Below are 19311 nucleotides of genomic sequence, written 5' to 3'. Positions count from 1 at the left end.
ACTTACATTCATGTTGCTCCAAACCCGAATAACTTTAGTTGAATTTTAGAATACCCTGGCCACTCTTCAGCATAAAATTAAATTGAATGAGAACTGGAACTGCCAGATTTAAAAATGACAAAAAAACTAAACAAAATAAAAAAGCCATAAAGGTGGTCATAAGTAATACAAAACTTCAGAAGTAATTTGATAACTTTTAGTTGCTATTAGCCGAAAACCTTGACATACGCCCCAGCTCTTCTTGGCAGGCACAAGACTTTATGAGAAAAGTGGCGTTTCTGATTAGTAAACAAATGTTTTGGTAATTCCCTCTATTTAGTAGGTCCTCGTGGTGGCGTGGTTACTCACCTCAATCCGGGTGGCAGAGGACAAGTCTCAGTTGCCTCTGCTTCTGAGACAGTCAGTCTGTGCATTATATCAAGTGACTCATTGTGCATGACACCAGAGACTCACAGCACATGGAGGCTCATGCTACTCTCTGCGATCCATGCACAACTTTCCACGAGCCCCGTTGAGAGTGAGAATCACTAATCACAATCACGAGGAGGTTACCCAATGTGACTCTACCCTCCCTAGCAACCGGGCCAATTTGGTTGCTTTGGAGACCTGGCTGGACTCACTCAATATGCCCTGGATTCAAACTCGCGACTCCAGGGGTGGTAGTCAGCGCCAATACTCGCTGGGCTACCCAGGCCCCCTGAGTCACCTTTTATAAAAGAATCGGTTAATCCAGTTCACAAAACAGTTCTGAATGATTTGTTTGTTGAGTTCAGTTTATGGATTAAATTATCCGGTATAGCAATTAAAGAGATAGATGACCCAAAAAAATTTAAACTCTCTCAATATTTACTCACAAAATCACATTAAAGCAGCATTAAAGTAATCCATAAGACGGCAGTGATTAAATCCTTATCTTCAGAAGCGATATGATAGGTGTGGTTGAGAAACAGATAAATATTTAAAATGTATGGATTACTTTTATGCTGCCTTAATGTGATTTTTGGAGCTTCAAAGATCTGGTCACCATTCACTTGTAAAGACCTACAGAGCTGAGATTTTCTTCTTCTAAAAAAAAGCAGAAGTCATACACATCTGGCATGGCAGGAGTGTAAGTAAATGATTAAAGACATTTCAAACATGCACCTTTTGTGTCCCTCGAAAGAGAGAAAGACAAAGAGGTTTGGAATGACATGAAGGGGAGTACACAGTGACAGATTTGTCATTTTTGGGTGAACTATTCCTGTAAACATTCTTTATGCTACAGACAAGATCGCAGATTTGGTACATGTACCTCCCTCTCAGTGTACTCACAGTTGAATGTACAGGAAATGCTGATAGAGTGTGTATGTGTGATGTACCTGTGTGGTGCGTGAGTGTGTGTCATATCTAAAAACTGCAAAGAGGAAGTCTGAATGAACTGCTGTCATGGTGCATTCCCTTCTGTAGCAGTGGAAACTGTCAGTTCGGTTCAGCTCGAGGTGTGTCACTCAAACGTAAACGTGACAGTCATGTGACCGGGATTACCAGCCAATTCAAATCTGATTTACACAGGCATATCAACCTGGATGCATTTCATTTGCTGTATAACACAATACCACAAGCACAATTTGTTTGGTTTAGAAGTTTTTTGAAGCCAATATTAGGTCAAGTATAGGACATTTTCAACAAAAAACCTTAAGAACAAACCTTTAAATATTTTAAAGTCAAACAGGTCTTTTACTTTAGCCACTGAAAGACCCACATTGGTCAACCACTAATCTAAATGTATTAAATGTATGCAATTGACAGACACTTTTATCAAAGCACCTTACAGTGCACTTATTACAGGGACCTGATGCTGTCTAGATATATGCAGACATATATATATATGTCTGCATATATATATATATATATATATATACACACAGGTGAAACTCGAAAAATTAGAATATCGTGCAAAAGATCATTAATTTCAGTAATTCAACTTAAAAGGTGAAACTAATATATTATATAGACTCATTACAAGCAAAGTAAGATATTTCAAGCCTTTATTTGATATAATTTTGATGATTATGGCTTACAGCTTATGAAAACCCCAAATTCAGAATCTCAGAAAATTAGAATATTGTGAAAAGGTTCAGTATTGTAGGCTCAAAGTGTCACACTCTAATCAGCTAAACACCTGCAAAGGGTTCCTGAGCCTTTAAATGGTCTCTCAGTCTGGTTCAGTTGAATTCACAATCATGGGGAAGACTGCTGACCTGACAGTTGTGCAGAAAACCATCATTGACACCCTCCACAAGGAGGGAAAGCCTCAAAAGGTAATTGCAAAAGAAGTTGGATGTTCTCAAAGTGCTGTATCAAAGCACATTAATAGAAAGTTAAGTGGAAGGGAAAAGTGTGGAAGAAAAAGGTGCACAAGCAGCAGGGATGACCGTAGCCTGGAGAGGATTGTCAGGAAAAGGCCATTCAATTGTGTGGGGAGCTTCACAAGGAGTGGACTGAGGCTGGAGTTACTGCATCAAGAGCCACCACACACAGACGGGTCCTGGACATGGGCTTCAAATGTCAAACGCCTTACCTGGGCTAAAGAAAAAAAGAACAGGTCTGTTGCTCAGTGGTCCAAAGTCCTCTTTTCTGATGAGAGCAAATTTTGCATCTCATTTGGAAACCAAGGTCCCAGAGTCTGGAGGAAGAATGGAGAGGCACACAATCCAAGATGCTTGAAGTCCAGTGTGAAGTTTCCACAGTCTGTGTTGGTTTGGGGAGCCATGTCATTGGCTGGTGTTGGTCCACTGTGCTTTATTAAGTCCAGAGTCAACGCAGCCGTCTACCGGGACATTTTAGAGCACTTCATGCTTCCTTCAGCAGACAAGCTTTATGGAGATGCTGACTTCATTTTCCAGCAGGACTTGGCACCTGCCCACACTGCCAAAAGTACCAAAACCTGGTTCAATGACCATGGTATTACTGTGCTTGATTGGCCAGCAAACTCGCTTGACCTGTACCCCATAGAGAATCTATGGGGCATTGCTAAGAGAAAGATGAGAGACATGAGACCAAACAATGCAGAAGAGCTGAAGGCCGCTATTGAAGCATCTTGGTCTTCCAGAACACCTCAGCAGTGCCACAGGCTGATAGCATCCATGCCACGCGCATTGAGGCAGTAATTAATGCAAAAGGGGCCCAAACCAAGTACTGAGTACATATGCATGATTATACTTTTCAGAGGGCCGACATTTCTGTATTTAAAATCCTTTTTTTATTGATTTCATGTAATATTCTAATTTTCTGAGATTCTGAATTTGGGGTTTTCATAAGCTGTAAGCCATAATCATCAAAATTATATCAAATAAAGGCTTGAAATATCTTACTTTGCTTGTAATGAGTCTATATAATATATTAGTTTCACCTTTTAAGTTGAATTACTGAAATTAATGAACTTTTGCACGATATTCTAATTTTTCGAAGTTTCACCTGTGTATATATATATATATATATATATATATATATATATATATATATATATAAAAAACACTGAACATTCTGAGAGCTGTGGTCATTATAATAATATACAAACCCCAAGCATAAATAATTATAAATATAATCTAGATATCTATAAGCCACAAAACAATACGTTGTATGTGTTTTACCACAATTAACCAGTGTAAACAATTCTTTCGCCAAAGAAAATAGTTCATTAGCCTAACTGTCTGTAATACTGTAAATATATAGACTTGGCACACTAATTTGAGGTGTGATCACAAATGTGCATATATCTGATTTTTTTACAATGGCTGTGAACAAACCTTATCCATTCAAAAATGATTTGTTAACAATATATTTATACTATCAGGAAACCAAAGTCTTGAGAAAGAAGCAACAGTAAACGTTGGCATAAAGGTGCGATGAACACTTACTGAACATTCCCACTAACACACACACACACCACAAATGCTCACACATGTACAGGTCTACACAGTATACCAGTGTAACTATCAAGAGATAATTTGTCACACTGTGATCACATTTACAGACACGTAGACAGGACTGGACAAGCTCAAGATTTCACAGATAGAGACAGACATTCCAAGACTAGACCTCCCACTCCAACACACAAACATGCATACTTGCACTCTAATACCTACACAATCACATGTTATGCATATATATCCATTCAAAATGATATGTTAACAATATATATTATATATATATATATATATATATATATATATATATATATATATATATATATATATATATCAATCATGTCCTGAAGTCAAAAACACGTACACGTATCCTAACACAGACACAGGGTTGAATTGGCCCGGGATCTCCAGACCACAGCATTGTGGCAATTTAGGGATGTACTAAGTGGTTGCGCAGGTAGACAGTCAAACTTGCTCCAACAGGTCGAGGCAGCACTGTCTGTCGGCCTCCTTGTCACTCTGTTGTTGTGGGCGGGTTACCCAATTAGAGCTATGTGTATATGCTGTGTGTGTGCATCTGTAGGGGGGTCCGGAGGCCTCCCAGGCAGACACTCAACTCAGGTTCAGCCAAGAGTTGAAAACACAATTGCAGACACACTCTTTCGTGCTACATCACACTTATGCTAAAAGAGAGCATAAAATCAAAACTGGTGTTTTGTGACTTTTAGTCTACTTCTGTAAGATTTGAGGTCACAGGGTTCACCCAAAAAGGTGCCAAAATTAACCTGTAAAATATCTGCATTTAAAAGAGTCTATGAATGAAGAATGAAAACAAAAAAAGAGCAAAAGAGTGCAAGAAAGAACAAACAAAATAAAGAGGTGAAATAAAAAGAAACAGCAAGAGAAAATCAAGAGTGAATGAAATTAAGCGAAAGAAAAAAGGGAAATAAAGGAGTAAAAGAAAGCTAAAAAATCAAAAGAAAGAAATAAAGGGCAAAAGAGAGCAAAAAAAAGAGCAAAAGGAAAAAAGAGCAAAAGGAAAAAAGCACGAAAGATAGAAAAGAAATCATGAAACATAGAAAAGATTGCGAAAAAAGAAAGAGAGGGAAAGGGGTGAAATAAAAAAGAAATGGCAAGAGAAAGAATATAAATAAAGCAATAAAAGAGTGAATAGAGCATAAGAAAGAAAAGTTAAAGAAATTAAAGAGAAAGGGGAAAAGAAGAGATCGAAATAAAATAGAGCGAAAGACATAAAAAAGAAAGAGAGCGAAAGAAAATACAGAAAGAAATAAACGATGGGGAGAAAGAGTGAAAGAAAAAGAAAGAAAAGAAAGATGGGAAGAAAGAAAGATTTCATGAGGTCTTTAACTGGGCTTATGATACATTATCCACACTTCTTAGGAAGATTGCACCCTTGAAACACACACCGTTCACTCTAGATCAGACCTCTACTGAGCGGGTGAGCTAAAGATGTCACATGAACTTCTGCAGCACCATTAACTTATTATAGATCTACACATCGGAGCATTACCAAACAAAAATTGAGGATCCAGGGGCCATTATCTCAGTTATAAAGCCAATTCAGAAGATTAAAAGGTGTGGGGCAATGAACTTGGATTTTATTAGAATCCAAGTTTCTCTCTTGTCTCTCTGTGTGTGGGTTTGGAACAGTGCGAGTCTCTAAAGCCGTAGAAGTCATTAAGACGGCCTGTGTGCGAGTGTATGTTTTAGACACTAGAGACGGAGGTCTCATAAATATGACTGATGTGTTTACAGTACTCTCGCCTCAGTGAAACACTACTGCAGTGTGTGTTGGTGCATTTATGTGTGTGCAGCCAGCAAAGAGCGAGCTGAGACATACCTGGGACATCGATTAATCTCTTGTACACGTTGAGGAAAGCAGCCTCTGATTCTTTACTTCTTTTATTCAAGGCGTCAACCTAAAACAAAGAAAAAAACACAGTAACTGAATCTGCAGGCTCTGTAATTGCATTATCTGCCAGGCTCAAATTAGCATACATCTGAAGCAATGACGAGTCCATTAGAGATGCCCATATGGAAAACTGTAGCACTGACTTGGAAAAACAGCACATTTCAAATCCTCCTAAGATTCTGAACTCACACACACATTACACGTAGAGTGGCCCCAAAAGATTTTTGGTCACTTTTGCATGCATAAGTCACACTTTTAACAGAATAAAAAGACAACAAAATGTCAAACCAGGTGGCATCTGCAAACACAGTATGCTAGATTTTTCTCTGAACTATCTTCCATTTTATGAGCCATTTTTGCAATTACTTATAACCAGCTGGCCTCAGTCATTTTTAGTGCAAGTCATAGTTCATCATATCAAATATAGACATGTTCCACTAACGTTTGACAAAAATAAAGTGCCCCAAATACTTATGTTAATTTTAAACAATATATTTATTGTTTTACAAGTCAAAAACTTATTTTTCTGAAAAGCTTTTGTTTGGAAAGTGTGTTTGTGCTACATTTCACTTGGTTTTGTTACCTAATGCAGAGACATTCATATTTTAGTGCTTTAAGTGTCGAAAATACTTTTTGGGGCCACTGTAATGGTTGCCACATATTTGACCTTAATAAAAAGGTAAAAACGGTACGTAACCATGACCATTTTAATTCAAATATAGTGAATCATTCATATTTTGATGCATGTGATATTTTTCAAGCACTGGGTCTATGCATTTTGGGGGCAAATTTCAGGCGTGTATACGCACGGGCCGTTTCTGGTTCGCTTTATATAGAAGGTAATTATCAGGTATAAATCCAAATCCCTGTGAGCATGAGATGACAGAAACAGGTAGGCCTAATGAGGGACTCTGATAATGAGAAGAACTTTGGCCTTAATATAGAGCGCTGCAGACGCGTACGTATGGGCAAATTACATACTGTATCTGGGTTACGGCTCCCACAGCAGGAAAGGACTTCATCATTTCCTGAAGATAGATGATTTACAAAATGGTAGTAACAGTCATTGAAGGTGCCACTCACAAACATTGAACTGTAAATCTGCCTAAATGTTTATGATCACTGATATTATCATAAACTCATAATCATAAAGTCAATGCACATACATTTGAATGGAATTCTGTCATTATTTACACAGTGAACAGGGGACTCCTCTCAACCACCACCAGTGTGCAGCATCCACCTGGGTGATATGACGGCAGCAATAGTGCGCAAGTACGCTCACCACACACCAGCTATTGGTGGAGAGGAGAGAGTAGAGTTTTAGAGCCAATTAATGGATGGGGATTATAAGGAGGCCATGATTGAGAAGGACCAATGGGGGGAATTTAGCCGGGACACCAGGGTTTCACCCCTACTCTTTACGGGATGTGTCCTGAGATTTTTAATGACCACAGAGAGTAGCATTGGTTTATGTCACATCTGAAGGACAGAGCCTTTTTACAGTATAGTGTTCCCATCACCATACTGGGGAATTAGTACACAGACCACAGGGTGAGCATCCCCTGCTGGCCTCCCTAATACCTCTTCCAGCAGCAACCTCAGTTTTCCCCAGGAGGTCTCCCATCCAGGTACTGACCAGGCTCAACCCTGCTTCACTTCAGTGGGCAACCAGTCTTGAGCTATAGGGTAATATGGCTGCAGTGTCATTGCAAAGCTGTTTGAATATCTTTCTTCTGTGGAACACATGAACTTGATGAATATATAGTTCTTTTGAGTAAAATCTTTTCAAAGAATCCGTTGATATGATTCACAAAACTATAATATTTGCTTATGAATCAGACATCAATACATCTCTAACATATCATGGAGAGCTATGGCAGATGTCAAGTTTTTCAGTAAATAACAACCTTAATTTTGCTCAATTTCTCACAAAAAGATATCATATAAATTACTGTTGCCGAGTACTTTTTTTTTTATATTTTTGAAGCTTGAAAAATTCAGTTGCCATTCATTTTAACTGCACGGAAAGGAGCAACCAGTACATTCTTCAACAGTTCTTCTTTTGTATTCCAAGGAAGCTCAAGTCAGTTATATGGTTTGGAACGACATGGGGAGTAAATTATTGCTGAATTTTCATTTTGGGGGGAACTATTCCTTTAAACAGGCAATCTAATGACATATGAAAGACTATCAATGTAAATACTTTGAATAAATATCACTGGAGTAATTCCAGTTATTCCAAAAAAGCAAGACTGTCTTCAAATCTTTCGTTTCCACAGTTGACACTGTTGACCCTTTACTGACGATACCATTGTCTAACAGCTGGAACAAGCTCAGTACAAACCCAGTGTCATAACGCACAACAATAGGGAAAGAAAGAGAGTGCGAGAGAGGTGAAAAATAGTAATATAGGCTCTTAACTTTATTCGGCTCTAATAAAGACACTGATCTCTCTTAATCTGAATACACACACACAGCTGTGGTCATTCTGGGCAGATTATGATACATCATCCAACTACCTCCTGTCAGGGTTTTACGAAAACCTACCCTGATGCGGTCTTGTCAACATACAAATTATTTTAGGAATAACGTATACATGGAAAACATATTTCCACCAAGCAAAACATTTCACAAGGTCTGGAAGTCACCAGAGGAATATATCAGTGCCTAAAGAATTTGACAAACAAAGGCAGAAAAAACGTCTTTGATCAAGGCATCAGGGTGACAGATAGATTCTCTACAGTAGGGTGTTGTGAACCACATATAGAAATAATAAAATGCCATGGCAGCACTTTCCCCCAGAGCAACTCTGATGATGACAGAGTACTGATGACAGTGTGCTATAGAACCAGCATGCAACCAGGCCCAACTGGGCCAAATCTAACAAACTGGGTCAAGCCTGACAGGAAACAAGGACCCAAATCTGTATGGCCTGTATACAGTAATTCAGGAGCTGCTAAAAAGTAAAAACAGATTTTTATTAATAAAAACTTTTTTCTTTTTTTTACATAGGTTAGCTGGACTTTTGTATTTTGATAGTTAATACAGAGTACCAGAAAATTCTATAACTTTGAGCATGTTCCTCAAATTTCTAGAACTTGGGGCCTAAACTGGTTCATCAAAATTCTAGAAGTCTGAAACACTTCCTAAAATTACAGAACTCAACGTGCTTGACAAAATGTTTGTCAGAATTCCAGTACACAGATCCTGAAAGGCTTCCTCAAAATTCTAGAACTCAAAACATTAAATAGTCCATAAAATACTAGAAATCAGGGTTAAAAAGGGTTCAAAACTCTAGAAGTCAGAATCTAAATCACGTCCTCAAAATTCCACAACTCTGAGCCTGAAATGGTCCCTCAAATTCTAGAACTCAGAGCCAGCAAGAGTTCCTCAAAATTCTAGAAAGTGTTCCTTAAAATTCTACAACTCCGAGCATAACATGGTCCTTCAAAATTCTAGAACTCAGTACCTGAAAATGTTTCTCAAAATTCGAGAACTCAGAACATGAAAGGGTTCCTCAATTCTAGAAATCAAAGCCTGAAATAGTTCCACAAAATTCTTGAACTAAGAGCCTAAAAGGGTTCCTCAAAATTCAAGAACTCTGATCCTGTAAGGGTTCCTCTAATGTCTAGAACTCTGAGCCTGAAATGGTCCCTCAAGATTCTAGAACTCATAACCTGAAAGATTTCTTCGAAATTCTAGAACTCCGAAAGATGTTCCTCAAAATTGTAGGCTGATGTGGTTTAAAGTAAAAACTAATCTGATCTGAATTAGCTTCGAAATCTCATCTGACATTTGCAAACCTGCCAAAAGTTACACCTGTTATTCAGTTTATATTTCAGTCATTCTAAACGAACAGCGCAGGCCTTACCAAAGAGGCAGTGCCCCGCGCCCAAAAACAATGTGGTATGAATCAACAGTATTGCTTTTATCCATTGAGAAGATTTTGAACTCCTGTGCTGTTTACATGTTCACAAGTGTTGTGTGTTTGTTCTTCCAACAGCGGAACATCAAATAAAAGCTTTAAATCTGCAGCCCTGAGACTGTAGGCCTTGATGGATGGAACAGGGCAGTTGCCACTGTAAATATCCAACATGTAACAGACTTTTCACTCCTATGGGAAAGAAATTAAACATTTTCAGATGTTTCTTGCCGGAAAACATCTGGATCAGCCCAGGCAAGGCCAAGTTCTGCAGCCCTCTTGCAGATGGAGCAATTAAAGTTGCCTCTCTCTCTCTCTCTCTCTCTCTCTTTTTTCCTCTCTCTCGGCACGGGTCCATGTCTACCCCCTGAAATCCAGCAGGAACTAATGTCAATTTTTAAACTTTCAGAGCTCTGAATCAGACAGAGCACCACCAGGAGGTTAAGAGAGTGTACGGCTTCCTAGAAGTGTGTGTGTGTAACGTGTGCGTGACTTTGCGGATACTGCCACAGCTCAGCATAGATTATCTGCCATTCTCTCTTATTCTGCTACCAGCTCAAACGGATGGCCAGGGCATCTGGCATGATCACACTGCTAGACATATACACACACTTTTATTTTTGCAACATGGAAGGAAAATTTGCATTGACTACTATCGTTTGTATATGATCTAATTATATTTTCGATCCTCTACCCCTAACCTCTTAACCTAACCCTCAAAAAACTTAGCTGCATTCACTTTTTAAATATTAATTTAATTTCTATTAAATAATTTAAAATATCAAATACCCTTCCAGGCAAATGCCAAACTCAGTTTTCACATTTTGTCAAAATTATGACCAAAAGTGTGGTCTCTTAGACAACAATATGCCATGTGACATATGAGTTTAGCTCAACTTTCCTCAGATTCAGAGAAAATAGATTGAGACAATAGCAGTTACAACAAACTACCCAAAAAATATAAATTTTTTGTACTTTTTCACAGGTTTATTTTTTTCACATTGTAACTGTAAAGCTACATCAACAAATACTGTATATACATACAGACAGCTTATATATACATATATATATATATATATATATATATTCAATTTTACACCATTCACACGCACATGCACACATACATGTATACACACATACACACCCAGTCTGTCAGTTATGCACCAGACTATCTGGTGGCATCAAAAGCATGCCAGTTTAAACAGTGTTTTTCCCTTATGGTCCACCCAGAACAGGGATTGAAAAAGGGTGGGAGAATGGTTATATATAGCTCCTGTTTCTGTGGGGGAGCATAGATTGGCACTGCAGACCTTGGAGGCAAAAATCTCCATAAGCTCTACTGACCTGAAACGCCCTTAAACAAGACTTGCCTTCAAAGCTGAAGGTATTGTATCTGACCATCGAGTTTCTCTTATTTGCCTCTTTTATTAGATGAAAAGTCGAGAGTGACTGGAAATTATATGGGGAAGAGAGAGGGGATTGGTGCATGTTGCAGGCTGGACTAGAGCCTGCATTGCCCACATGAGCACCAAGGTTCTAACTCAGAGATACTTTTATTAAAGAGTTTAATGCTTGGAAGCACATGAAAATAGAAGGGAATTGTAATCTATAGAGTCTGTGACAACCCGAATACTTTTGTGAACAGATTCATAACATAAAGTGTCAAGAATTTAATCTCAAAAAGTACATATATAGGGATGATTCATTTGTGTGTCCGCATCCACAGACTTGGCAGCATGGTTTTATGCTCTCACATTCATCGAGCCCTGAGCAAATGAGTCTACTATTTCATCTGAACTCATTTATCTGAGCTGCCACTAACTTTCTCTCTCCTCGGAACGCCTGGCCATGCTGAGCCTCTGCAGACTCTGGCCAGCTAAAATTAGTGCACAATTACGTCAAATCAATACTGACTTCCAAATTTGTAGAACTTCCACGGCACTCCGCAAATGGCTGCCAGAGTGATTAGCTCTCTTTACGGAGATCTTTGCTGGCGGGTCAACTTACTCGAGACTCTCTCTGGCTTTCACTCTCTTTTAGAATATTGAATTTTCCACATTGTTATAACATTTATTTATTATCAAAATTAAGCTTGAGATAAGCTAAACGGGGCCTTTTTTTTCTCAGACTCCATAATGCAATAAAACACTGAATGGCACATACAGTTCTAGGGATCTGAAAAGCCTGAGTAGTGGTCACCTAACGTACGAGTCGGGGCATAAGGGTTTTGAAACAAAGACAATCTGACTTAACCCTTCCATGGTCTTGATAATCAAGTTCCACTGCAGCACTTACCAGGTTTCACCAAATGGATTTGGCTCATTTAGCTGCAGTTCAACAGTCACAATTGCATTATTGTATAATGATGGGGACACTGCTTTTATATTGCGCTACTGATATTGGTTTCTAATGTTTTCAACAGTTCTGGATCCTCGTGTCATTTTGATCATATTTTGAGACTGCATTACAATTTTAAAATATAGTTTTTATTTAGTTTTTGGCACATTATAGCTTTTTTGTAAGGCTTCTTATGAAAATGGAAATTTTTCATTCAAGAAAATACATAAAATTTAGGGAGGCACCGATATTGAATTTCTGGGCTGATACTGATAGCCGATAATTTACATATCAATGTGGCCGATACAATATTTTAAATCTTTGTACCTGTTAGCGTATTAATTAAAAGCTGCTTATATGATAAATAGGTGCCATTTAAAAGCTTGGAATCTGGACTTGAGAATCTGACTTACTGTTAACTGCTGCTATTTTAGGTTTGGCAGATGTAGCATGAAAGAGAAATGTGCCTTTATTACATTTGTATGCTGATGTTAATGAGAAATAAATTACAAGACACATGTAAAAATTGTATGGTGCCCATTTATATGAGTATTTACAGTTATCCTGTTGAATTGCAACCAGAGAGAGAATAACAAACGTAATAATGCATTAAATCAAAATGAGGTGAATAATTTACAGCATGTAACGAACATTAAACAACAAAACACACAATACAAACCCTAATCTCTGTATACATGGTGTAATATTTATGCCAGCAGCCAGACTGTGTGTCCAGCGGTGGTTTGCATGTTATGTGTGTGCATGCGTTGTGCACATACACGCCTCATTCACAGACGCTTATTACAGCGGTCATCTGTGACAGTTACATTGTATAACTTATGAAATGTGATCACAAGTTTGAATAGTCATGAGTCATAACTTTAGAGAAGTCTCAACTCGTAAAATACAACATGCACATTAGTTTTCATCACAGTCCTTTGCTGTAAGTAACGATGTGCTATTTTCCATATTCTGTTCCTGTTTTATGAAGTAATAAGCAAAAATTATTCCCACCCAAGTATCATAAATACATGTTTTTGTCCCATTTTCGTTTATTGCTTCATGAAACGGAGACAGGATATGGTAAATCGTATGTCGTTACTTACAGCAGATGATCCCGATTAAAACCAGCCCCAAAACAAGGTAACATGGTGCAGTGATGTTGAAATAATCCTCACACAGTGACATAAGCTTGGCTTGCAACACAAGCCTCAGTGTGTGTGCATGCGCACTGCCGCCTGTGACTGCACGATAGTCAGAGATTCTCCGCTGCAAGCAAATAAACCATAACTAATTATCTCTGAAAATCTCGGTGGTAATTCCACTATCGGACAATTACATATCAGCTGCTGATATATTGTGCAATCCTAATGAAATTAGTAATTTTCTCATTGTTTGCTTCATAACATCCTCCACAGATGTGATTTGAAGTCCCTGTAAAATCACTTTTTTCTTCTTGTGTTGTCATATTTCCTATTAAACAGGAAGTTTGGCTGGGAATTATCGAAGGGATTGTCCTTTTTTGTAAATAGTCAATTGGCTATATTTACATCACAGACATGAACCATGATGTGCTACTTAATATTTGTCTGCAGGTGGTAGTAGTTGGAGAAACATTCATTCTAGAGAGCCTTGGATTAGACACAAATCTGTCTCTTCCTGGAAGATAGAGACTGTAAAATTATAATGTGTATATCTGCTAAAGGTTATTTTGTTAATGTTTAAGCATACACTAGCATGAAGATGGCTTCAAAGCTTACACCTAAGAACTAAAAACCCCACTTCTGATTTCATGGGGTCTTTAAAGCAGTGTTTCCCAACCATTGTGCCACGGCACACTAGTGTGAAAGATTGTCAGATGTGCCATGGAAAATGATCAAATTCTAGACTGCGACTATATAAAATGTTTTCCTAACAATGCGATTAAACTTTGCAAGAGGTCGCACTGATGCGACTACAAAGTTGGCCGACTCTGATTGTGTGCAGTCCTTTTTTGTTGAGTATGAGAAATATCAAACGGCAAATGTTCCAAACGTTAAAGGACACCAGACCAGTCAGCGTGGCTCAAGGCTCAATGGACAGATCAGCACAGAGATGTAGTTTTACACGTGGACCAGTCTCGAGCGTTCAGCTGTGCAGATCATTATAAACAACGCTGCGAGAAGCGTGGGCTGGGTCGGATGCTGTATTGAATATTACTTTAAAACCTCTATAAAACCCATAATGTGTTGATGATTTAACTTTTTTTAAATTGCATTAAACGGCCCCTACATACTAAAAAGCATTAAAAAGGAATAAAGAAATCTACACCGTGAACAGACAGAAATTGCAGGCTTTCAATCCACACAAAACAGATATTAAAAAATATTTACCATGAACTTGTATCAATATATCGGAGTAGTGAGGGAATACAATTACATTTCTGGATGTGTTTTTCTTATGAAAAACGTCATAATATATTTTATGGTCACTGATAATCATGGGTTTACTTTGACCTTCGATTACTATTATCTTATTGCAAATACCACAGATGAAACTATGGATACAAATGGAACTTTCCTTCTCTGTAAAATCTTTTCTAATGCTCTCGTGATTGAAGAAGAAGGCTTTGTTTGTCTTCAGATAACTGTATTTTAATCAGAAAGATCCTGATAAAAAGAAACTGTGAATGAAATCTCATTCCTACTGTCAGAGTATTTTAATTAGGCACCCCCAACCACCTCAGGTACTGATGCGACAATCTGTAGAATTTGGTGGCACTGGTGGTGCTACCGCTCTTAAATGTTAGTCTGGAGCCCTATTTTTTGTGGCATTGCAATAATTAATTTGCACGAACAAATCTACACATTAGAAAAGAAGCCAATTTGTTTGTTTTTTCATTACCCAATTAACGCTCTTGCCACCTGTGACATCATTATACAGCGCACCTACGTGAATTGCAGTATTTTGCATAGCCGAATTACAGGCAAACACGCTACATAGACGGACCGAATACACGGACAAGTTCTTTAAAAGGAAAACTATCTAAAAATGGTTAATTGGGATAAAGGTGTACCGTGGGATTTTGTATTCATTAAAAGTGTGCCGTGGCAGAAAAAAGTTGGGAAACACAACTTTAAAAGGAAGTTACGGACAATATTTAGAGACCGCAAGAAGTTGTGGCATATTTCCTTTAAGGTAAAAGCAGAAAATTAGTGAAAAACTCTTTGCATTAAAGTACAGTGACCCCCCCACTCCAACTCCTGAATCACACTCACACACACACACACACACACGCGTGTACAACCCCAAAATCAGGGCCCCAGCCGTGTGCTATGTACAGCTCCCTATTGTACTCTCATTTCCTGAAAGGAAAAGAGGAGGCTCTCGCTCTCTCGTTTGTGAAAAAATTGACATGTGGCAAGGACTCTGCACTGACCTGCGAGATCTGCATCTGTCTGACTCAAATGTGCTATTTTAAAAAACCCACTGTAACAGGAAAACAGAAGATAAAAATTAAACAGAAAAAAGCATTCACCCATTCCAAACGGTTGTATTCATTGGCCTGTCTGCCATTATGAATTACTGTGTATATGCACACCATCTTTTTGGTTTAAAATAGATGCTATCAAATTTAAGCCTCTTTGTCTATTTTAATATTTAATGGATGGTCAGACTGACAAGACAAAACACATATATTCCATCCCTGATGCCAATTATTGTCAAATAGCTGATGTTGGAGAAAAATGCTGAAAAAGTTCACTTCTGGTCGGAGCAGTTTTTGTCAAGGTCAGTCAATGTCCCCTCTACTGTCTATAAGGAAAATATTTCACAGTGAAAATAATAGACTGTTGGAAACGATTTTGCTGTTAGAGTGGTGGGATGGAGATTTATTTTTAACCGAGCAGTGATTTGAAGTAGGGCGACTACCTCCGCTAATGACAGGCTAGTCCACAAGAACACAGTTCCGAAACCACAATGAGCTATAATGGAGCAGTTAGCCAGCGGTACTGGCTCGTGAGAAGAGAACAGGGAGCAACTACTCACAGCCCTCACTTCATCAACGTTACAAACGGCACAGAAGAGCTGTGTCTTGCCGAGCTTTGAGACCCCTCAACAGCCTCTTAGTGCAAGGTGCTGCTGAAGGCCGTCAAACGCTGCATTACATATCCAGAAATATACTTTACGGATAGTGGAGGTATTTTTGAGGTCAAAGGAAAGGGAAATTTACACATACACACTCACTTTCTGCTTTCTCATATTATTTTTGGGGTTTGCCTTATTATTAGACAGTGGAGTGAAAGGTGGGCAGGACATTATTGACAGAAGGCAGGGAAACTGGACTATGTCTAGGGGTCGGTAAATATAGATTTTCCAATGCATAGCGATCTTCGATTGAACGATCTCGATAACAATTCTAAAATCCCAAGATACTCTAAGCTAACCCTCCACTACAATGAGAGGATCTACAACGAGAGAACCAAATTTCTTGCTATGTGACTAAATTGTATAATGTAAATTGGCTGGTAAATGTTTACATTTCACTTATCAGTAATTGTGCAGTATAGTGGTGGAGTATAGTGGTCGACCAATTTATTGCGGAGGCCGATAAATCGGCCAATATTCTGACTTTTATAATTATCGGCATCGCCCGATAAATTTTCCTGTTGACAGATCACAGCTGCATGCCAAATCTTAAAGTGTGACTAAACAGCAGGGTCAAAGACATACCCAAGTGTCTTGATCACTACATGCTATATTAATGCTATATAAACTATATTTAGCCCTGTGACTGAGCCACATACAGTACTGTGCAAAAGTTTTTGCATTGTAGAGGTGTGCAGCGAAGTCATTATCTGTATCTGTTCATATGGCAAAATAATCTGTATCCATCTCTGTATTCAGATAGGACCGGATGTGGGCAGGGCTTAAACCAGAAATTTGTCAAAACTAAGTAAAACATACATTTTTAAATGTTACTTACATATATAGTTTCTATAAACAAAATATGCCTTGTAAATGACTTTTCATAATAATAGCCTAATGATAATAATCCGAATTATTATTATTGTTATTATTGTAGGCTACAAATATTGTTTAATTAAAATATTATTGTATTTTTTCATACCAGATGAAGCTGAATTTGTACAGTAACTGTGGAATATGTTGACTGTGGTTTCTCCTGGTATTTCTGATATTAATATCTGCTGAAACAATATTTTCGTTTATGTCTGTGCATGTATAATATTAGTCTGGAGGCAGGAGGTGTCAAGCAAAATGTGAAACGTTAAGCACACATTTTGCAGTGAATATTGAACATTTAAAGCAATTAAAATAAATCGATATAGCCTACAAACAGGTGGAAGTCCCGTAAGTCTATCAGGAATTTTTACTAAAGGATACCATTTATATAGTGCCTTTCCAGAGCTCAAGAACACTTAACATTCGCAAATTTAGCACGGTTTAAAAAAAGCCGAAAAAAAATGGAGCATGTTTCAGTTTATTCGTTTTACATGAGCAGGAATATTCCAAATAGATGAATACTCAATGGAACATTTAACAAATTTTTTTCATCATTCATTTGAACTTTGAAAGTCTTAACCAAATAATTACCTTAATTGCTGATGTGGATATAAATGTGGTCAACTTTCAGAGACGGATAGACGAGCTCCACGTGAAATCATATCTTCAGGTCAGGAATTTATCATCATGCTCAGGTTTAGGCTATACATGAATACATGGAAATCACAACATGTGAATCGTGTGATATATTAACATAGACAACTGTTGCAGGGCTCCCTGTTCTTCAATTATATTCTATTTCAAAAGGAATGTTTGGGAGTCTGACATGTCTATTTCCTATTGACACGCTAAAGCTGAAGATATAAATAACCATTTTAACATGTCTGATGAACGACATGGCGTGTTCTAAAATTCTAAACAACTGTTTTCAATGAAGGTACGCATACCGCCGCCACTCTGCGTCTGTCAGCGGTGCCCAGCATCGACCCCAGAGGCTGCTCAAATTTCTGCAGCGCCATGGAGTGCAACTTATATTTTCCATTAAATTCAACCCAAATCATTATCAAAGGACATCGATTATTTACTTAAGCATTCTTCCTTCTTCAACAAGGGTAAAACCTTGGTAACTTGTGTGTACTGTCTGCAACCTGAACAGCATCGACGTGCCCCGTGTTTTATACCTGTGCCTGAGTTGCAACCACCTTAAGACAAATGATTTGTGAAACATTTTATGTGCCTAAAACGTTTGCACAGCTCTGTATGAACAATTTATAAATAAAGAGAGATTGGCATAGTGTATTCTTAAACATACAAACAGTCAAAAAGGTTAGTTTAAATATGTATTTGGCAGAGCGTGGCAGTTAAATACCATATAAACCTCAAATACTATTATGAAAGGCCTATTGTTTAAAAGTACAGCAATTTACAAGTGTATGATTATCTCAGAGATAATTTAACATTATTAGCTCTATAGCACCGAAGTGCAGGAAACACCTCATGGATCACATTCTTCAGTTGGCTGGTAACTAAAGACATGAGAACCACTTACAGTAAGTTATTCAGCACAGCATAATCAAAACTAATCAAACACAGTTTGATATCATGCCACAGTACAACTAATTGTCTGAATTACCAAGGAACATTAGGTCTAATCCCTTTGCAAAATATAGCTAAAATAGACCTTTGATAATTAACTTAAATAAAGAGTGATTTAAGAATGCAAGGCTCAAAATGAAGCTTGGGCAAATGCTTTCTATTATAATGATATTACAGAAATCTGTGCCTCAGAGAGTATTTGAATATTTGGCTCCTGTCTTATTGAATGGTAATGCACATTACTTATGGACCACAGAACCATGTCCTAGTTCTCAACTATAAGCAATGGCCACTGAGATGTCGTCGTCAAAGAGAAAACAACTTTATTCCCTGAAGAGAATATCTGATTAACTCTTATTTCACGTCATTTTAACCGATTGTGAAATGTTATTATATCAATGATGTTTTAAAATTGCAGTGCTGGTGCAGTTTTATATGGCTAATTTAAATTATAAACGTTCTCAAGACTGCAAAGCTCATGATTTTAGCATATAATGAATCAGAATTCTCTGAATTTTGTTTAGCAAACTTATCCCTGACACGAATAGTTATTATAATTATAACTACAATAAAACAAAAAAGAATTATTCTGTCATTAAAATGTTTTGAAA

General features: G+C 37.8%; 1 protein-coding gene across 4 annotated transcripts in view; it reads right to left on the bottom strand.

Annotated features, from left to right (window-relative positions):
- cux1a (cut-like homeobox 1a) overlaps positions 1-19311 on the bottom strand; it is a 169481-nt gene that overhangs the window by 74330 nt on the left and 75840 nt on the right. For all 4 annotated transcript variants that reach the window (XM_052117670.1, XM_052117672.1, XM_052117671.1 and 1 more), the window contains exon 4: positions 5770-5848. In XM_052117670.1, coding sequence (XP_051973630.1) covers positions 5770-5848 — 79 coding nt within the window. The remainder of the gene's footprint in view (positions 1-5769; positions 5849-19311) is intronic.

The sequence above is a fragment of the Xyrauchen texanus genome, chromosome 44 (assembly GCF_025860055.1).
Source record: "Xyrauchen texanus isolate HMW12.3.18 chromosome 44, RBS_HiC_50CHRs, whole genome shotgun sequence".
Taxonomy (NCBI): Eukaryota; Metazoa; Chordata; class Actinopteri; order Cypriniformes; family Catostomidae; genus Xyrauchen; species Xyrauchen texanus.
The sequence above is the reverse complement of the archived record's forward strand: the minus strand, read 5'-3'. Positions and strand labels throughout refer to the sequence as shown.